The sequence below is a fragment of the Aythya ferina genome (genome assembly GCF_964211825.1).
Source record: "Aythya ferina genome assembly, chromosome: 7".
NCBI classification, from domain to species: Eukaryota; Metazoa; Chordata; class Aves; order Anseriformes; family Anatidae; genus Aythya; species Aythya ferina.
Window position 1 is genome coordinate 27,160,332 of NC_140302.1, and position 21,674 is coordinate 27,182,005.

General features: G+C 53.9%; 1 protein-coding gene across 2 annotated transcripts in view; it reads left to right on the plus strand.

Moving 5' to 3' along the window:
* The first annotated feature begins 1,817 nt into the window (after positions 1-1,817).
* MXI1 (MAX interactor 1, dimerization protein) overlaps positions 1,818-21,674 on the plus strand; it is a 42,044-nt gene continuing 22,187 nt past the window's right edge. Inside the window, exons 1-2 of one of the 2 annotated variants that reach the window (XM_084526329.1) lie at positions 1,818-2,063; positions 11,193-11,325. In XM_084526329.1, coding sequence (XP_084382455.1) covers positions 1,889-2,063; positions 11,193-11,325 — 308 coding nt within the window. In that variant the 5' untranslated portion in view covers positions 1,818-1,888. Of the gene's footprint in view, positions 2,064-10,361; positions 10,615-11,192; positions 11,326-21,674 lie in introns of those variants that run through there. The other variant, XM_084526330.1, reaches the window with a different exon arrangement.

Here is a 21,674-nt window from a genome sequence, read left to right on the forward strand (position 1 = left end):
CTCTGCATCCCACGCTGTCTGTCCGAGGGGTGATCTACAGCCTCCTCCACCTGGGGACAGCTCAGGCAAGGAGTCCTCACATGCTGCAGCCTCGCTCGGCAGGCACAGCCACCACAGGGACAGGAGGAAAGGAGCAAGGCTTTGCCGATGGCGTGGGCAGCTGGGCTGTGCCGGCACCTCGTCCCGGCTCACCCCGCTTCCCCCGAGCAGATCCGCGGGTGTGCAGCCAGCCTGACAGAGCAGCCCTGAGGAGAGAAGCCTCGGGGGGAGCTCAAAGGTTAAACAACGTAAACAAGAAGGCAAATGAAGAGAGCCCAGCCCAGCTGGCTGTATTTCGGCTAACATGGATGGGGGTGCCGGACCGCGGTCGCTGGGTGTGTGGAGCTGGTGATATTGCAACACCTCCTCCCTCAGCGCTTTGGTTTTTGTCCCGTCCCTCCCGTTCGCAGTGGGAGCAGAGAGGGGGGCTACGCTGGCAGGGGAAATTTCCATGGAAATGCCCCTGCATGTAACCCAGCCCATATCCCCTGGAAACCCCATTTCTCCTGGGTCCATTCACTTGGAAACCTGGCACCCCGGCCTCTCCTCGGGCCCTCCCTGTGGCAGTGCTGCTGTCTCCTGACCCCACTCCCCAGGGAACGTCGCAGCAGCAGGCAGGACAGACCTGTATCCACGTGGGAGCTGTGCTTTGGGGCTGCTACAGGTGTGGGTAGCAGAACACGAGGACAGCCAGGCCAATTTGTCATCCTGCTGCTGTTGGTGGCCAAGAATGGATGCCCAAAGAAAGCCACAGTGCCGTCACCTCAAGCAAGGACTGTGGTGGGCGCATGGCGCTGCTGGCACATGGTTGCATGCCACACGAGGCACGTGTGACAGCCAAAATGCTGCAGCCATGCTTCCCCAAAGCCATGGGGAGCCTGAGGGACATCACTGCACGCGCTGCTCTCTGGGTTTAGCCCGCTCCCGGGGTGACTCAGGTCCCCGTGCCACCGCAGGTGCCAATTATCGCTCCCTGACGTGGCTGGATGTGGGGTTGGGGGGCAGCAGGGCCATGCTCACAGCCGGGGGTCCCCTCAAAACATGGCTCAGAAGCCTCAGCCGATGTGGCGTCAGCACCCCTCGAGGGGTGAAGCCAGGGCTGTGCTTGGGGTCCCCCGAGTGGCCCTAAGAGCTTGGTGTGACAGCGACAGGCGGCCCTGAGGGGGGGACAGAGCAGCGGGAAGACATGTGGGGCGACATGGGGCAACACAGGGCAACATGAGGCGACACGGGGCGGCATGAGGTGACAAGGGGCTACATGGGGCGACATGGCATGACATGAGGTGACATGAGGCGACATGGGGCGACATGAGGTGACAAGGGGCTACATGGGGCGACATGAGGCGACATGGGGTGACATGAGGCAACATGGGATGCCATGAGGCGGCATGAGGCGACAAGGGGCTACATGAGGTGACATGGGGTGACACGGGGCAGCATGAGGCAACAAGGGGCGACATGAGGCGATGTGAGGCGACACGGGGCGGCATGAGGGGACAAGGGGCTACATGGGGCGACGTGAGGCGACACGGGGCAGCATGAGGAGACACGGGGCGACATGAGGCGACATGGGGCGACATGAAGCGACACGGGGCGACCCGTGGCGGCAGAACACCTTCCCAGCCCGCCGCCTCAGCTCCCCGCAGGCGGGGCCGGGCCGGGCCGCCCCGTCGGGGAGCGGGGAAGGGGCGGGCCGGCGGCGGCGGCCCCGGGGCCCGAAGCAGCGCCACAGCGGCAGCGCTAGGACCGCGGCGGCGCCGGGCCCGGCCGCACAGGGCCCCACGGCCGCACACGCAGCGCCGCCGCCGCCGCCACCGTGCAGGGCCCGGGGCTCGGGAGCCGCCGGGGCATGGGGAAGCGCGGCCGGCCGCGGAGGGAGCCGCGGGGGGGAGCGGGGGCGGCCGGCGGGGCCCGCTGCCCCCTGGGGGAGCTGTGCAACGCGGGCATGGACACCTTCCTGCGCAACGTGCAGGTGCTGCTGGAGGCCGCCAGCTACCTGGAGCGGATCGAGAAGGAGAATAAAAGTGAGTGAGCGAGACGGGGAGGATGGGGGGGGGCATGAATGCACTGCTCGGGGCTGGGGGGGGCAGCGCCGCGGGGCTGGCACCCCCCCGTCCCCGGTCCCTTCGCCGTGTGCCCGGTCCCCCTGCCGTGTGTCCCCGCTGCCCCACGGCCGGGGCCGGTGTCCCGCAGCCCCGGGGGGGGGGTCCGCGGGGAGGGAGGAGGCGGCGGCGCGTCCCCGCTGCCCCCGCCGGGGCATGGGCACAGTCACGTAGGCAAGCGGCGGCGCTCGCCAGGTAGCCGCGGGGCAAGGCAGGGCAAGGCAGGGCAGGGCGAGCGGCCGGCCGGCCTGCCGCTGCGCGGGGGGTGCGCGCACACTGCGCCATGCCCCACCGCGGAGCGGGGAAGGGGCTGCGAAGGGAGTGTGGGGGGGGGTGAGGCATGCTGCGAACAAAGGGGCCGCCGTGCCCCGGGGCGCTGCTGTGCGTTGCATCGCGTTGCGTTGCTTTGCTTTTTGCACTGCGCTGCTTTGCTTTGCTTTGCACTGCGCTGCGCGGCGTTGTTGCGCTGAGCGCCCTGCGCGGGGCTGAGCTGAGCTGAGCTGAGCTGAGCTGAGCCGCGCTGCGCGCCCGCGGAGCTGCGCCGAGCCCGAGCGGGCAGCCCCCGGCCCCGCCCCCCGCGGGCGCATGGCTCGCACATGGAGGCAGCCCGGCGCGCTGATTGGCGGCCGCCTCCCGCGGGGCGGGGCCAGGCGCGACTCTCCGCCAATGCGCGGCGCCGGGGTCCCCCCCGTGACGTCACGTGTTGCTGAGCGGGGCGCGGAGCGGGGCGCGGAGCGGGCGGGGGGGCGGCGGGGTGAGCCCGGGGCTGCCGGGTGCCCTTGTGTCCCCGCGCGGCTCCGCGCCCCCCCCCCCGCCTCGCTTTTGGCTCATTTCGTCCTTTCTCCTCTTTTATTTTCCTTATTTTCCCCTCTTATGTTGCTCTTCTCCCTTTTATTTTCCTCTCTTTTTTTTTTTTTTTTTACTCTCTGCTTTTTTTCCCCCTTTTCCCTTTTTTCCCCTTTTCCCCTTTTTCCTCCTCCTCTCCCAGCTGCGTTTCCTTTTCCCCTTTTTCCTTTTTTTCCAGCAGCAGCAGCAGCGCCCCGCCATCCCTCACCCCGTCTCCATCACAGCATCGCCCCCCCTCCCCGCTCCACTGCCCATAGGGCCCCCGCATGGGGCACCCCCACTTTGCGGGGCCGCCACCCCGCTGCTGCTGGTCTCCGGCCAGGCGGCTTTCCCCTTCCCCAAAACTTGGGTTTTCGCCTCCCATTTACAATTTGCCGTTTCATAATGAGCCTGCACGGCCGCGCAGCGGAGGAGCAGAGCAGCCCAGGGGCGGCCGCGCACAGGGAAAGGCTGGGAGCGAGCAGCACTGTATGTGCTTCGTTGAAAAATGCATCCTTTTAGTGTTTGGGACCAAAAAACGAGCTGATCGGCGCAACTTGCTGGCTGTGCTGCGTGAGCAGGACACGGGGGTGCGGGATTTTTGTTGCGTTATTTTGGAAAGAAAGCGTTCACAGCCAAGTTGTTTTCACTGAGTCTTCCGCTGACGATAATCACGGTCCCAGCAATTAAACTCCTCACTTCTCTTAGGAGATTCTGCAACATCTTTCTTTTTTTTTTTTTTATTTATTTATTTTTGTTGGTAATCGGGACGTTTTAGGTTGAAAAGTCCCGTTTAGCCCAGGGCTGGGCTATCGAGCGTGCTGCTGGAGCCGTGGCCGTGGCGGAACAGGCAGCTTTGACGTGTTGCTCCCAAACAAAGAGAAATGCTGCTGGAATTGGAAAACAACCTCCGAGCACCACGGGCCCGGTTTGAACTGAGAGCAGCTGCAGGGGCAGGAGGGTTATGTCCGAGGGTATCTACCTGGCCTGGCTGGGGAGAGATTTGCGTGCTCAGCTCGGGTTATATCGCACCAGGAGGATACGCTGCCCTTTAGTCTGCCGGAGCGGGCAGGATCGCTCGGTGCACCCCTCGCTGGCTGCCAGCTGCTGATAATGGCTCCTCGCTTATCAGTGCCGTCTCCTACCTGGCAATTAGCAATAACAAAGGAGTCCGGCCCCAGAAGTTGGGTGACGGGAGCTGCGTCCCAGCTGGCGGCAGGCAGACTCAGCACCCTCCTGCTTCCTGCAGCCTGCCCGGGTCATTTGAGCGCGGCGCTCGGCAGGGCTCCGAGGAGCTATTTTGGGGTGACTCCCACCAGGAAGGCGGCTGAGTCACAGCCCTGCTGGGCTCGGTGCTGTGCACGTAGGGGAATGACGGCGCCCTGCCCCAAGGAAACACAGTCTGTGGAAAAACAAAACAAAACAAAACACAGAGGTAGCAGGTGGATGTTTGGCTCCACCTGGCCAGCACAGGTGCTGGGGATGGGGAAGCAGCAGGGGTTGGGAGCGGAGCCCGTGCGTTATCCTGATGGGGTAGCACTGCTCATCATGCAGATAGTGCATCCTGAAGGGCTTTGGGAGCTAACGATGGGGCTGTTAATGGTGAGTCTGGAAGGGGATCATAGTTCACACCGTTTCTAATAAGCCGTGCTCAGTGCCTGCATCTGTTCTGCCAAGCCCTTGCTGGCCGTACAGGTTGCTCACCTCAAAACGCTGTCCCAAGCAGGGGTGGGTGCTGCCTGGTGGAGCAGCCCCATGAGAGCTGGAGGCGATCTGTCAAGACTTTATTTTTTTTAACCAGCTCCCCCTTAGATGCATTTGCAGCGTACCGTCAGGTCTGGAGCAGTGGGACACTAATTCAGTGGTGCCCATTCAGTAAAACGCTGCTTTGGTGTTCACTCACTTTGTTAAAAGCTAGAGTGTGTGGGTCTGCAAAATTATCTGGAGTACACTGCAGTGCCTGGGTAGGATGGAGTCCTGTTTTTAGGCTACTTGGGTAAAATGGGGTGTTTTTAGGTACTGAAATCACAGAGAAGTCTTTCCTCCAGTTTTCTCTGCTGGAAGTGAGCGCTGCCTGCCTGGAGATGCAGCTCGCAAGGCGAGACCACAGGACCCAGCCCCAGCACACCTCGCTGACTGACACGGGCGGGTTTCCAAATGACCTGTTTCTAGGAATCGTAGCTCGGTATCAAAGGAATGGAAACATCACATGAAAAATGACTCTGGCTGTTCTCAGAAATGAAAGCTGTGCTGAGGGCAGCGCTGTTGGTGCATGGGTAACCTCTGCCAGTGCCCCTTCACAACGGTGTGTGGCTGGAAGGGGGTAGCAGTTTGTAACAGCAGCTGAAGTTATTGAAGTTTGGAAGATGGCTTTAGAGAGAGGGACCTGAAGTACATTCAGCTGGGGTTGGCATGTGCCAGACATTACCGGTGTGTTCGTGGACTCATGCTTATGTCAGTGGAAGGTTGCATAAACACACGTGATTAATTCTTTGGATGTGATGCTTTATCTGTAATAGACGTGGTACGTAACACACACTGATCTCACTACAGATACAGACACACGCTGTCACATCCTCCTCTAAAAGCAGAAAGGCGAGCAAACCACCCTGACAGCGGTGTCCTTATTCACGTGTTTAGTAGAGCTGTGCACAGAGGACTCCAGCCCCTCACAAGAAGCTTGCTAGATCTTCTTTGTGGTCTGACTTTCAAGTGCCGCCTCTGTTCAGTGACCTTCTGACCAGGAATAACAAACAGGTGACCCTAGATTTGTCCTTTGCTCTTGAATAATCCTGTCTCGAGGAGAGCAGAACTGAGCCTTGAGGGTGAGTCAACACTGTATTCGTCACGTGGCTCCCTCCATTGTTTTTGGGGCAGTTTGGGGTCTTTTTCTGAAAAGCTGAAGCAGAGATGTATCAGAAACCTGTAATTAGTAGAGGGCAGAAGGATACGAGACTGCCTTAAGTTTGTGTGCAGAGCTCCCATGAATCAATGAGAGCTGAACCCTGGTCTCAAGGTCGGTATAGGTGGTCCTGGATCTTAGGTTGATGCAGTATTTGGAGCAGTACAGGGCTCCTTCATTTCTCTATTTTTCATCCAGCTCACAATAACCCTCCTTCATTCCTCCTGGTTCGTGACCTGGCCACAGTGATTCATGAGTTAGCCACTTCCAGGTTGGGTTATTTTGACTCAGGCTGCTTGGACCTCGTCATAAAATGCAGAAGGAAGCCACAGCAGGAGAAATGATGGGGCAGAGGTGGAGCTGTGGGGCCGTGCCAGAAGCCCTACTGAGAACCGATCACGTCCCTTGTCAGCAGAGCATCCTCAGAGCTGGCAGAGAAGCGCCATTGTCTGGAGAACCCGGCCTTACTATTAGTAAGCTGAGGGACCCCATCCTGTATGCGATGTATTTTTTATTTATGGGCAGCCCTCTTGCTAAATTTTGCGGCCGGGTTAGCCAAGTGACTTGACCCAAGTCACAGCACGAGGCACTGACTCACAAGGAACTGGGGCACGGCGCGGGTCTGAAAACAGCAACACATCTCTCAGAGGATTGGGAGCAAGCCAGCAGCCCGGAGAGGCAGCACACCTGTGGCTTTTTGCCTTATCGATCGGTAGGGCTTGCTCTTTGACTCTGTGTGTATAGCATGAGCTTCATTCCTGTCCAAACTCTGGGGTATCCAGGTGGTTTGGCCGCGAGCAATTTCTGTCCTCACCGTTGGATGGGTTCCAGGCACCAGTGGGAGTGCTGCGAGGGATTATCTGATGCCTTGCAAAAGAACGAGGCTCCTCGATGAGAAATGAGGCCACATCCTGTAGACGCTGTAGGTCCCTTACCAAAGGTATTGCAGGCATCGGAAGGGAGATGGGTATGGGAACGGAGACGTGGTTGTTAGTGTGTGCTGGTAGATGTGTTCAGGTGGGCCACAGATCTTCTTCCCCTGGCTAGAAAAACCGGGCAGTTTTATGGAGCTCTTCTCACCAAAAATTTTCTTGTTCCACACTCCAGTGAATCTTTTTACTGATTTGAGAGCTGCAGAAAATGGGTCCTCACGGGGATCTCTGTTCATGCCTTAGTTGCAGGGGTGTTAGGTTGCAAGGCTTTGAAAGCAAGATTAAGGATTTGCAGAGTTTGTGTGAAGGTGGGCAAAGGAAACTCTTGCAACTTTTGCCATGTTCACGTTCCTAGCTGATTTTGCAAAGCGCTGAGGATGGGAGGATTTGAGAAAAAGCCAACCAAGGGATGGGAAACTAGGCAGTTTAACCAAAGGTATTGCCCTTGCTGAAAATAACACCCAGATTGCAAAGCCCTGTGTTATTTCTAAACCTCGTGCTCAAAGCAGAGGGTTGGGCATCTTGATTCATGAGCTGTATTCTTGTTCTACTTCTAGCTTAGGGTGTGCCTTCTTCATGTGCTGCTTACACCTCAGTTTCCCTTCCTGCGGAGTGGAAAGAAAGAAATAAACTGAAGTCGTTGCCGTCTTGGGGAGCTTAAAACATTACTTTCTGGAAAGCTCCTAGAAGATTCCCCTGATAGAAGCAGCTAGTGTAACGCAAGTGGTGGTGGTGGCGGTAAAAAACAGACCACATCTGTTTTACTTGATTAAAATAGCACAGCAGCATTTCAGATGTAAATATTAATTGATTTCTGCACTGCAGATTTCTTCTTGGATATTTAAATTGTTGCTAAGGAGGAGGGAAAGGCTATCAGGGAGATTAACAAATCCATTATTAAGGCTGGAAATGGAGGGCTGCCGAAGTGCCATTTAATAAAATGTAAAAAGCCCCTTTCTAAAGGGCGAAACAGCAGAACACACAATGAAAGTGAATCACAGCTGCCAGAAGGGATGCCAAGCAGCAAGCACTTATAATCAGAAAACTGTACTTACAGATCATTTGGAGCCACTAAATTAAATGATCTCATTCTCCCCTAAAATACTCTTCCCTTAGCCCCTCCCCAGCGTTGCCCGTGGATTGCTCAACCACATTTTAAATGTGACTTTGGGGGTTTTTTGGTCAGCAGTTGAATAGCACTAGGCGTCTTCGTGCCATTCACTTTCCACCCACTTTTGTTTCTGTCACATACAAATCTGGCATTTTACGGGCTGACCTGCCCACACTGGCACTTGGGATGACAACTGAAAGATTTTGCAGACCTACTGTGGCTCCGTGGTTGGCTTGCCTACCTCTGTAGGGCTTTGGGAAGATGCCCCACAGTTTACTCTCAAATCTGTCTTTGTTCCACACAGATTTTTTTAATTGTACATTATTTACTTAAGAAACAAAGATGTGGAAGCTGAGCTGATGTGTAAATGGAAGAGCTGATCCTACATCACTGCACAAAGAACTGATCCTGCTCTTCACTCTGGTGCTGATTTATTTCACCACGTGCACCCATGTCCTCCTCCTCCTCCTCCGTACTCTTCTATTTTGTGTCTTGAACCTTGGCTCCAGGAGGCTGATACTTAGACTCCTAAATTACTACTTCATATTACAGCCGTGGTTTTCCCTGCTTAATCCCTAGAGCCACTACACGCATCGCCACGTGAAAAGGTAGTGGTGGTGGTTGCTGACAACAACTTGTCTTGCAGTGATTTTTGAGTCACGGTTTGCTGGTTTGCTTTTTTCTTTTTTTTTCTTTTTTTTTTGATGCTTAGTATTGCTAATCCTGAAAGGCAAACACTGCTGGTTTTGGAAGCAGGATGTACAGTTGGAACCCAGAAATGCTCTTGCGTGAACCCCGCTGTCGCAGAGCCGCGCGTGCACCTGCATCCTTTTCCCTTTGTGAGAAATCCAAGAGCACAGAAGTAGTCCCTGGGACTACTCAAATTTGAGTCTTGACATGTGCTGTTAATTATCTGTGCTATCAGTAGTTCACAGTATAGAAAAGAGAGAGAGAGACGGAAAGAATACTTCCTTCCCCAAGTTCTTCCTTGGATAAAAGCTGTTTTTTTACGAGTCTCCTGGGCTGGCTCTGTGTGTGTGGTGGTTGTCCTGCTTGGGTGAGGACTGGGCCTTGCTTTTCTGCAAGGCGCAATGAGGGAAGTACGGCCCTGAAGGTGTTCCAGCTTCCTTTCTTTTTTAACTGTCCCGTCTTAAGAGAAACAAACCAAGTCAGCCCTTTGAGAGTCAGAGATGAAAGGGGTTGTGTGCGAGCTGAATAGTGGTATTATTTTTACTTCCATCAGCTGCAAGCCTGCAGTTTTCTGGGGAAACCTCTGAAATGGTGAATTGGAGAAATGCGCTTGAAGAAAAATTATCTAAACTAAATGCACTTTTTTTCAGGCCTTCTCAAGGCCTACTGCCAAGTCTTACAACTCTACCATGAGTCTCCTGATATTTTATGCTCTGTTTAAAGCTCTTGCTAACAAACACAAGCCACTGAGAATCTGAGCTTTTCTGGGTTTTGTTATTTTGTTGAAGGTACTTTTTCAGCTCCTGTTCTGTTGGAGGAATGCTCGAAAACGTGGTCAGTCACAACCTAAAGGTTCAGAGCTGTGAAAAATAACCCCAATAAAACAATCTTTTGAAGGTTTCTAGGTCGGTATCAGTCTGAGATTCAGATTTTGACTCTGAACGTCCTGTGATCATTGTTCCACTTCGGGGTGTAGTTAAAGTTATTTTGGAGACTGATATCATGCAATTAAGTGCTGACAGTTTTTAAGCTCCATACCAGAAAATGTTAATGTTGGTGAAATTCAGTCACAGATGTGATAACAAGGGTGTGTATCTGTAGGAAAGTCAGGATGTAAGAGTATTGTTAAGCCACTGGGAAGGGTGGAGGTGGGACTGCAAGGTGTAGGTGTGACAGGATTCTTTAAAATATTGAGGAGGTCAAGTGTCACTTATTTATATGGTGCTTCAGATACACAAAATGACTTCATTAGTGCATAGACTTGCTGTCTGGGCCTTCTTTTGTCTAAATTCTTGAAGGACTGTACTCGGGTCGGGGCGCAGATCCCGTACTGCTGCCTCCTGTCAGGAGCACGGCTCGAGGTGCGCCTCGCCTCATCTTCCTTTACATCTCCACAGCCAAGATGTGGAAAGCTCCCACCCTGCAGCTTTTTTTGTGTGTGTGTGTAGCCTCTCTTGGCTTTTCTCTTGCCCCACTCGGGGTACTTCCACGCCTGGAAGTTTGTAAGGAGAGGCACAAAGCCGGCAGCATGCTGAGCCCACGGGGGGCTGCCACCCGCGGGGGGCTGCCTCCTCGCTCCCCCTCAGGGCCAGCCGCCATCGCCTCAGGGCCGAAAGAGGGGTGATGGCCGGTGGCAGCCGCCATCCCCCAGGGCTCAGAGGCGGGCAGGAACTACATTTCCCAGGCAGCCCCATGCCGCTGCGCCCCCTTCTCCCGTGAGCGCCCGGCCGAGGTAAACAAAGTGCTGTGAGGCGGAGGGGGGGGGGACCGGGGCTGGCCCCGGGGGGGGGCAGCGTGGCCACTGCTGAGGAGAAGGAGGAGGAAGAGGAGGAGGAGGAAGGCTCCCCATCCTCATCCTCATCCATCCAGGAGGGAGCTGGGGGGGTTTTGGGGGAGCCTTTTGGAGCCCCCCCCCCCCTCCCCGGGCGGCTCCCCGGGGCATGGAGCAGGTGCAGCTGATCAACATCCAGCGGCTGCTGGAGGCGGCCGAGTATCTGGAGCGAAGGGAGAGAGGTAACGGCAGGAATGGGGGCTGAAACTGTCTTGTGGAGGGGCTGAGGTTAGGGGCAGGGCTGGCAGAGCCTCCGCCAGGCTCTGAAGTGGTGGAGGTGGGAGCTTTGTGGGGAGAAAGGGGAGCGGAGGTGAGCGCGGCTCGTGGGAGGAAGGCGAGGGGATGGCGGCTGGGGAGCTGCAGGGATGGGGTGGGAGGCTCTGGCTTTGCAGAGACCTCAGCAGCACGGAGAAATGGGGCTGATTTCCTCGGTTCACGCAGCTCGGACAGGAAGAGAGGGACGAGGCAGCCTTGGCCGTGGTGGCTTCTTGTGGTGTGTGCAGGTATCGGAGACGCGGGCCTTCCCCCAAGGCCGGCAGAGCCTTCGCACTCCCCTTCCTCTCTTCTCTCCACCTCCCGCTCCACTTCCCCCTGAATACATCAGCAGTCATTTCCCTGTGCTTAGGGGCCTCCCCAGCTAGGCTGACGGGTTAGCAACGAGGCCTGCCAGCTGCATTTTCTTTTTTTTTCTTTTTTTTTTTCTTTTTTTTTTCCCCAAATGATCCTTTTTTTTATGCCCTGCCTGTTGATTCTTGTGCAGAGTGCGAACATGGCTATGCCTCGACCTTCCCCTCAGTTCCAAGTCCTGGACTCCAAGACCCAAAGCCCACGCGGAGGCTGAGCCGGGCAAGGAAACACAGCGGCAGTGGCAGCAATGCAAGTATTGCCAACAGGTACGACGCGGGCAGGAAGGCGTGGGGTGCAGGGCTGGACGGGAGGACCGAGCTGAAGAGGAAAGCTGAGATGAGATGAGAGGAGAGAAGCTTAACCAGCAGGGAAAAAATGGGAAAAGTCTGAGCACAGGGGGATTCGGAGCTGGGACACACGAGTACAGCATCCCTTCTGGATGCGTGGTGCTGCGAGCAGAGGGACACAGGGGAGCTGTATCCGTGGCACCGCCAGCTGACTCCGTGCCAAGGCTCAGATGCTGCAGAGGGAAGTGGAAGAGGGAGATCTGTGCGCGGGGTGTAGGGAGGAGACAGGCGATAGCTCTTCCCATTATACACGGCTGATGCTGCCTTTCCAACCCAGAAGTCACTGCTCTTAAGGGATAGCGTGTGTGCAGCCTGAGTGCTTTGGGATTGTAATGACAGGCATGACTTGAAGCAAGGAAATGATGTTTTGAAATGGATCTCCTACAACAAATGGGAGAGAGGGAGATGACTGGCTGCTAGATGCAACATGTTAAAAATTCAGTTCAGGAAATTGAAGCTGTCTTTCACTCTGCCTTTCAGGGCAGTGGGATTTCCCAGCTTCCTGATTGCTTGGTGATTGTAGAGCTCCATGTTTTTGACACTTTACTTATTAAACAATGCCATATTTCTTGGCTTGTTAAGCGTAGAATAGGCAAGCGGATTAGGCCTAACACTTGATGCAGTGGTAGGAGCTGACCTTCCCTTCTAGCTGATAGCCTTTTTGTTGTGTTGTTTGTTTGTTGTTTTTTTTTTCCCCTCCCTTCTGTAGAAGTGTTCAGACCTTGTTGAGAATTTCTGGCACAAAGAAACTCTAGAAACAAAGTATAATTTTGCAAAGGCAATTGCAAGCTTGCTTTTACTGCAGGGAGGCTTGTGCAATCCATAAAATGGTGGCAGGTGGCTCAGATGGTGAAAGCTTTCTTAAGGCCATTGGAAAGGGACCCGTAGAGGCCATGGAGAAAGATGCCTTTGCTTTACAGTAATTCTGCTTGGGCAGCTTTTGATAACAAAGGATGTTTGAAGTGAAGTAAGGACTCATTGCTGTGGGGAACTCTTCTTCCTCAGGATTAGCACATCCTGGGCTCTTTTTATGCTGCATGTTTGTGTTTGTCTGCCTTGTTCATCTGCCCTCTCCTGGTTTCAGGGCAGCTGTAGTCCTTTCCTAATTCCCACGAACAAAAGTCCCAAATCCCAGTCACTCTTTACTGAGAAATGATGGCAAATGCTGAGTTGAGATCTGTGTTTTTCCCTCCTAGGTCTCACGTGTCTTTTTTCCATCCCACACCGTTCTCTCAAAGGCCTTTGTCATGGCAACCTGCCCTTCTCCAGAGGAGGGCTGCGAGCACATCCCCCTCAGGAGCTCCTTAGCACCAAATCCTCCATCCTCTGGACTGGAGAGGGACGCGGAGGACTCCCTGGGTGCTCAGCGTGCCCTGCCAGCATGGAGCCCTGGGCTGAGACCAGCCCAAGGGGCTATTTAACGTGACATGTTGGAGGCTGTGGGGTGAGGGTAAGGCAGCAGAGAGGCAGAAATGATGCTTTCCAGCCTTATTTAAGACCTTCATAATACAAGGAATGCCTGAGTACCACCTCGATTCGTTAGCATGGAAGCGGTAGGCACTGCGTGCTGCCTCCCGTTCGTCTTTTGGGCTGAGGAAGGTCTGCTGGGACAGAGAGCAGAGCAGTGCTGGGGCGCTCAGACCTTGTGCACGCAGTTGGAAATGGAAGTTTCTTTCGGCGAGCCGTAGCAGCTTGCGCTTGCTGTGGGAGATGGCAGGCCTTCCAGATGGCTGCAGTGCCGGGAAGTGACAACTGTGAAGTTCAGGGTGCCTCCAAATTCACTGCAGTGTGTCTGGTGTGACGCCGAGTACAGCATTAGCCTTGTTTAAAGAAGGCTCTGGATCATCCCTTCCTGTTCAAATCAAAGGGACAGTTCAGGAAGCGCTGCCTAGTGAGGTTCATATGGACTTTGAATTAAATACGAAGCCCTTGATGGGGGATGAAACTTACATTTCAGGCCTGGGCGAGCAATTTTCTTAGATTCCTCTTGTCTCAAAATGTTTAATTAGTGTAGAAAAAAGATTCTTTTAAAATCTTGTGCAGATTTGTCATTGAAAAGCCTCCTGTAGGAAAAAAAGGAAAAGACTCTCAAACAACCTTGGCAAAGCACAGTTGTGCTTTTTTTTTTATTATTATATCAGTATATGCACCTTTAGTACTTGAGGGATTTGAGTGCTGTTGCTGGTCTTTATTGAACCAAACAAACCATGAGTGTGAGACACAAAGCGTTTGCATAACCTAGATGCTCTTTATTTCATAGTTCAAGTATTTCTGCTCACTGTTTGCAACAACAGTGACTTTTTTCCTAACAGAGCCTGTGGTGTCGTGGCACAAATACCTGCCGAGGAACAGGCAGCCCACCTCTGGATGGCACTGGTGGAGCAAATCCTACTCTTAAAGAAATAGGGACAGTCTCCCAGCACCTGCAAAATAACTTTAGTTCTGCCCCAAACAGGAGTGTACAACTAAGAGGGGAAAATAAAACGTAATTTCATTATTTCTAATTGAGATGATGCTTTTTTAAAGAAGGATGTTTGGGTTCCTTTTGTTTGTTTCAGTCCTGCAGCTGACAGCTTGCACAGGGATCCCCCTCCGTGATCCTTGGGCATTATCTAGATGTATGCGTGGGGTTTTGCATGGATGTTTTAAAGACCTTTTTGGGATTAGTGACTAGCAGTGCATGCTGTGATTTAAAATCTGAATGTATTTAAACATGTGCAGTCCTGGCTTTAGTTAGAGGTGTTTAGGTACTGAAAATTACCCACCTGCAAAAACCTGTGGGGAACCACAGTCATTGTGACCTGGAATTTTTAATAAACAAAGGCAACTTAAAAAAAAAAAAATCCTTTAGAAAAATGCATTATAGTTGAGCCAGGTCTGATATTTATGTATTTTTGACAAATATTTGAGAAGAGTTTTTAATCAATTTGAGTTGTTGCATGAGCAGCAAAGAAACAGCAGGGATGCTAAATGATTTTTTTTTTGTCACTGAAAATACAATCAGTCTAATAGAGGTAAGATTTATAAGAGAATCTGAAATTACATTCCAACATCATCGTATTGTCATTTGTATTTTTCACAGCTCCTCAGGCATGTAGAGAAGCCTGTTATTTTCTTGGTCTGATCCTGGGGAAATGCCGAGCACCCTTCCAGGGACGCGGAGAGCCCTCAGCCCTCCCAGAGGGGCACTCAGAGAATCTAAGCTCAGTTCCTTGGGGAGGGTTTGATCTCTCCAGTTTCTTTTTCCTTTTGTTTTCCTCTCTTCCCATTATCTTCCCTTGTGTCCCGGGGGCCTTCCAGGCACCTACACCCGGTAGCAGGCTGCCTGCAGAGCTTGGAGGTGGCAGCTGCAGTGAGTATGGTGAGGCGTTTTGGACAGGGTGGCCTGAAAGCCTGGGTGCCTGGACTTCTGTGCCTGGCTGGCTGTTCCACTGATGCAGTTCCTCGTTTTCTATATTGTTGCTCTCACAGGTGGGTGTGCAGAAGGTGCCTCACGTGCCCCAGGCCAAGGCTCCGTGTGCTGCAGGCTCACAAACGTGGGTGCAGAAGCTAAAAGGTTGTGGCAGCTGTAGCTGCAAGGCAGCCTGGTGCACGAGGAAGCCTGGTTTACCACAGCAGCAGCGCTGTGCCACGCTACCTCGCTGAGCTGGGGGTCCTGAACACTTGCTTGGGCATGGCTGTAAATATAATGCACCTTTTCTGTCAGAGGGGGTTCATTGCCCCCTCCCCAGCCTCTACCAGTTGTTTGTTTCTGGATATTTATTTGTTTGGGGTATTTTTTTTATCCTCTTGTACTCACACCTTGCTTCACAGCTAGTGGGAGCTGAGTTTTGGCTCTCTGCGTGTAGGTGAGTTAGGATCTGGCCTTTGTGTAACGTGCTGGGTGTAGAGACTGCTTGTGGCTCCAGCCTTTTGGGGCAGGAGCTCTGCTGGTGGCTTGCCTCGTACAGTACAAATGCACACGTGTGTGATAGGGAGGATGGATGAGGTCGGCTGTGCTGTGCTTTGATTCATGCCACATTTTGGTAGTGCACAGACAGGGAGGTGTCTATCTGGAATCCTCATGCTGTTGTTGAAATCTCGTCTGGAAATAGCTGGGATTGGGATCTTGCCTTCTAATCCCGTAGGTAATTTTTCAAGGAAGGAGAAGTGGACAAGGCCGAGCGGCTGGTAAGGAATGCTGCTCTGGGAGAGCTGCTCCGAGGGATGAGCGCTGACTGCCACTAGGTGTAAGCATGACTTCTCTTTGGGAAAGCACAGCGATGGTTTGAGTGTTAGGTTGGGAAAACGGATTTCTGGTCCATTCTGTTTCCTGAGCTCATTTGGCAAGGCAGGCTGTGCTCGAGAGCCCCGCTGCCAGCACGACCTGCGTGTAGCACAGGAGAGGCCTCTCGTGGCTTGGCTGCGGCACCAGAGAGGCTGCGGACCAAAGGCTGGCCATCAGGAACGAGCCGGTGGAACAGCAGCTACAGCAAATGCACAGGAGGCACAGCACCCCTCATGAAAACCCTGCTGCCTTCTCCAGGTTAGTACCAGAACATGGATCAGAGCAGGTCCCCACTGCCCTCCTGAGGGAATTTGCGTCGGAGTCTGCACGTATGGAAATAGGATAGAGCTGATGGGATACCAGAAAGTAAGGGGGAAACCAGCAAGTGGCGTGAGAGCCTCCAATCCCTCTGCCTGCTGAGGGATGAGGCCCCCAGATGCAGTAGGGCCGGTGTGTTTCCACTGCCTCGTTCCCCTTTGGCACCCTGTTTATGTGATCTGCGCTGCAGAAAGCCCTGGTGCTGGGCAGAACTCAGACTTTGATACCTTCAGTAGGTGTAAACTGCAATTTGCAATCTCGTTAGACTGTCAAAGTCGTGCAGAGACCTTCATGCAAACCAGAGGCAGCTGCTGATGCTATCTGCACCCTGGCTGCAATTCACCGCTGTGGGATCTGCCTGGGTGAATCATTTCTGTGGCTGAAGCTCGTGATCCCTTTGTCCTCCCAGGTTTGGGGGAAGCCTCTGCAGCCACGTGCTGCGGTGTTGCAGCGCTGCCCAGGCAGAGAGGCGGTGCGGGCTGATTGCCCTGCTGACAGCACTGCTCGTGCAGTGACAAACAGCACGTGGTGCTGCTTGGGGTCTTCCCAAACACCTCGTCCACAGGACGTGCAGGATTTATCCTTCGTGACTTGTTTAACCCGACCCGATCCTTTGCTTGGCGGTGACTTGGTTGTCACCCGTTCCTCCTTTCTTGCTCCTGGTGGAGCTCTCAAATCCCTTTCTCTTCCTGACCCAAGCAGTCCGGGCCATCTTTTCATGTCGTGCTGCTGAGTTAATTGTCTCGCCTGTTGCAGTTCCTGCTGTTGATTATCTCCTGATCCCTCCTGACAAACTTCTGCCCAAATTCAAAGCCTGACTTCTCTTTGTCCTCGAGAGAGTTGGCTCCTGCTCCCCTACCCGCTTTGAACCAACAAAGATAGGATTTGTTTTTGTTGACTGTTTTGGACTGTCTTGATCAGAGGCTGCGGGTCTCTGGGGCTGTGCCCTTGGCTGGCTTTTGCCTGGATCTCTTCTCTCTGAGACACTGCCTCGTTGATCAGCGTGGAGGGAACAGGCCTGTTTTTTCCACCCCGATGGATATATTCCCATCTCTCATTTCTGTGCTGCCCACTGTACTTCCATTCTCTGGATGGATGTGATTTCACTTCAGTTCTGTCCCTTTTTGAATCCAGATTGAAGTAGACGTGATGATTCTCAGCATTAATTCCTGGTTTATACGTTGTTGCGTGCTCCATGGCAGGCAGTCCTGTGGACTGCAAGCAGTCCTTTGGCCTCCCTTTTGTTTAAAGTTGCTCTGCACAAAGTGTTCAGCTGTCCTCTAAACGATTCTCATTTATCCTCCTCCACCCAGAAGGGATTAACCGAGTGCCACAAGTTCTGGGAAGGGACAGATGACGTTGGGACTGTCTCTTACCCCAGCGGTCATTGCCCAGCTGCTTGGACGGCCATAAAGTGATGTATGGAGACAGTAAGGTGACGTGGCACCACTGCTGCTTTGCCTCCAACCATCAGGCTCCAAACCGCAGCACCCTGAGCTGCTCCACAAGGCGTTTGGCCATCTGGGAGCAGTGGGAGGCAGCCACCTTGCTGCCTTCAGCTTAGTTGCTGCTGCTCCTGAGCCAGAGCTGTAAGAACAGAGGATATCGGAGCTGAGAATGTCCCTGCTGCCAGGATGTAACCCCGGGCATCAGGAGAGCTGGGTTCTCCTCCTGATTTTGCTGCAGCCGGTGTGTTTGTGCCTCAGTTTCCCTGAGACAAAGCGTAGCTGACGGTTGCTGTGTTTCCTGTTTTCAAGAACACTTCCGCCCTTCATCTGCAGGCACAGCATCGCAGCAGCGTGAGGGAGAGCTGACACCTTAAAGAGAAGTAGGTGAAGAAATCCTGGCCTGGCCCCGGGCCATACAAATGCCATCAGCTGCTTTTCAAACAAAGGGAGTTTCAGGCAGGTGGCATTTAGGCAAGAAGCCTCCCTTTCCCCAGAGCATCTGCAGGCAGAGTATTGAGGTCAGGAGAGGCTGCAGAGACGCGTACCTTCTCCCCAAGCAGGCTGTAGCACTGCAGATGACACCGTGGAGGCTATTTCTGGCTATGACCACCTTCCTTGAAAGGGTAACGGGGTGTGTGGGAAGCAGCATGGTATAGGGCAAAGGGCTGGGCTGCTGGGCCCTTGGATCCCGGCCTGAGCCTGCCACAAAAACGCTGCAAGGTCTGGGCACGCCAGCGAACCTGCACGGCTCCTGCCCTCTGTACCTCGGGGTGGCACACGCTCTTCCAGCCCTGTTTTCAGGAGGCAGCAGCATGGGGGTGTTGGATTGAAAGAAGAGAGAATTTAGGATCCTGTCTTCTAGGTAGATTTGAACATCGCCCTGTGTTTTTTATTCCATTTCTTTGCTGTGTAGGCATCACCAACCGTGATTTTGGTTCTGGAAGAGCCATGAGACGTGGAGCCTGCTGGCAGTTGTTGGGACAGCAGTCCTACAAAGCCTCCTGCAGCATCAGGCCTTATCCTGCTCCCTGATGCAGCTGAATATTCAGCAGAGAAAATGTCATCAGCAGAGATATTATGATGTTATGATACTTGATGCTTCTCCTCATCGTGTCCTGAAAAGGTTTATTTAAAAATTTTGCCTTGGTAAAGGCAAGGAGAACACTTTTTTTCCTGAGCTGTGAGAATCTGCCACAATTTGGCCAAATCCTAAGCCGTTACAGGAGGTGTCAGCTGCAACGTGCCCGAGGGGGGTGAGCGTGGGTTTCCCTGCTGAAATGGCAAAGGTGCCACCCACGATGAACAGACAGCAGCCTGCGTGTCTGCTCCGTGGGCAGCCCCCCCTCTGATGTGGTTCGCTGTGGGCTGGGAGGGCAGGAGGTGGTTTTGGTTTCTGCAGGACCTTTACTTGTCCCGGAAGTTGGAGGCAGACGAATGGGGCAGTGCAAAGGTACGAGTCCGGGCTGCGAGCTGCAGAAGTGCTGAGGATGCACAGCCGCAAGGAGCACCGGGGGGGAGCCGTGCTTTGAAATTGTGAAGTGGCCCAGAAAAGCAGGCCCCTGGGGGGGGCTTCACAGGCAGGCTGGAGGAAACGAGAAGCTGCAGCTCTGTTTTATTTTTATTTTATTTTTTTCATTTCTTAGCTTCCCATTTGGAAATCGAGGATGCTTAACAGTAAACACGCGAAGTGCCGAGCCCCGCTCCGGGTGAGAGCGCCGAAAAGCCTGTAAGAAAACCCCGGGCTCTGTATTCAGAGCAGGGCTTGGCTCGAGGCCACGCACGGAACAATGAGGAGAAAACAAAATATTGAATAGCTGCTTGTTCGGCGACCCCGGCTCCTCTCGGCCACGCAGGGCCCGGCGAGAGGGAGTTTGTGTGTGTGTGCCGGGGCAGCTCTCCCCTCGCTGGGAGCAGCCCCTGCTCCAGGGCTCTCAGGTGGAGCAGGAGCAGAGCAGGAGGAGGCCGGCCGGGGGCTGCACGGTGCCACCTTGTGCTGCTGGTGGGGGTGGCTTTTTTTGGGCTCGTTTTGGGTTGGTTTGGGGGGTTTTTCACCTTCTTGAAGCGTTCAGTGACTGGCGTCTTTTCTCTGACACAAGCATCAGATGGCACAAACGTCCTTGTTGGGTGTCTCGCTGGGACAGAGCCTGAGAAGAGCAACCCCCCGATGCACTCCTTCTCCTGGGGTTTAGGGACCCTGATTTAAGGACCCTGCCCCGCTGCGGGCTTCTTGGGTGGCCTCGGGAAACTCACTGAGCTCTCTGTCTGCTGGTGGCCTGCCCCCCTCCTTGAAAACAGTAGGGAAGAATTGATTTCCAAAGACAGAAGTGATGGTTTAAGGGAGGTGTGCAATACATTTTTTTAAACTTTTTTTTTGTTTTTGACAGTGTTGCAGGAGGCTTTGGGGACTCTGTGTAGAAGCAGAGGGGTGGGCGCCCTTCTGCAGTGGTGGTGAGCCACACGAAGGAGCTCTCGGCCCCTCGTCGAGCTGCAAAGAGGCCGCGGGGCCGTTTCTCCTTTCCCAGAGATGAACAAACAGCAGCAGATGCCCGTGCGGCTCTGTCCCCTTCGCTGCTGGAGACGGAGAATGTGAACTTTGGAAGCGATCTGACTCCATCCTGGGCAAGCAGCTTTGATCAGGGCCTGGGGAGGAACCCGACACCGCCTCAGCCTCAGAGCCACAGAAAGCTGAGCCAGAGGCTGGGCCAGGTGAATCGGCTGCAGCTCCACTGATGGCAGCTGCAAGGCCTCACCCGCTGCTGTCCTTGGAGCTTCCCTGCAGCCCTCCCGGCGCTGTGCACTTGGTTTTGTAGGGTGCTTAGAGGGGTGCTCCACCGCTGTCGGAAGCCCTGGCGAGAGCACTGAGATCCTTCAGCCAGAAGGTTTCGCTTTGTGGACACAGGTGGAGCTGGAACGGAAGAGAGGAGCTGAGGATTTGTTTTGTCCCATCACTCGGCTGTTTCCACTGGAAGTCGTTTCTGAGAAAAGCCTTGCGTGAGGGAGGGGGCTGGAGGTTAAAAGCAAAACAGCCAAACCAAAGTAGTGGCGAGTGAATTTGGTGCTTTTTAGAGCCCGTTCCTCCCTGTCACGGTTTGTTTTGTTGCCTTACCCCTGCTCAGAGGACGTTCGGCCGCCTTTACCTGTGCAAGAGGGGTTTTATTTGAACAAAGACAGCGTCATAAATTATCCACGGTGTCTCCTGCAGTGACGGAATTTAGCCTGGCTTAATGTTTCACCCTGTGCCAGGGCTGCAGGCAAGCAGGGTCCCGGTGACTGGTGCAGAAGGGTTGGGTTGGTTCATCCGACCTTACAGTGGCGTGCCTGATGGTTGTGCTTCCCTGCTTCTTGCTGGTGTGCGTCTGGGCTAAAGGGGGATAAACTTCCCTTTCTCCCAGCTTTTTGGTGGTGAAGTTGTGATGAGGATTGCTCTTGTTGCTGTTTCCTTGGCTCCTTTACGTTAAGCTTCTAAAACTCTTTCACGATCTCTTCCCCAGCCATTTTCAAAATGTATTCATTAGTATTTCCCTGCCTATTTAACGCTCCTGAAGTTTTTAGGGATGGTACCAGCCTGGGTGTTCCCAATTCATCGTTAAGGAACCGACAGCTGTAGAAAGCTGCTTTTAAAGGAGAGCCCCGCAGCCAGTTTGTGCTGGAGCCCCTCCTGAAAGGCAGCAGAGGTGCTGGGCAGCCTGGAGGTGGTGCTGGGAGGCGCGGTGGGCTCTTGTTTTCCTCTCTGAGCATTTCTGTGCCTGCGTGGCTCCCTGCGTGGCTCTGATCTCAGCCTTGCAGGCAGGGACAAGGTGTTGCAGTGACACAGCTGGGGGCGTTCAGCCTGGCCTCATCCAGAAGCCAGGGAGGCTCTCCAGGTCCCCAGGTGAGGATGACACCACCTCAGCTCGAGCTGCAGCTACGTTTGGTCCGATAAGAATTGGAAGGAATCGGGGCTGCGGTGTGTCTCTTTTCTGAGTTCAGGTGAAATGAAAAGTGAATTTTTCCAAGTGTCCCCAGGTAAAACTAAGGAAGACTCAGGCAGGTAAGGGAGGCAGCGTTCCCACAGCAGTCGCTCGGTGTTGCTGGGATTCTTTTCTTTGCGTTCAGCTGCAGGAGGAAGGAGCCTGAGGGGGGCTGGGGGCTGTTTCTTGTTTTTTTTTTGTTTGTTTGTTTTTTTTCCCCTGCCACTGATGTGGTTTAAAAGTCAGAGCACAAATTCCCCGACGTGGTGAGAAACCTGTGACCCC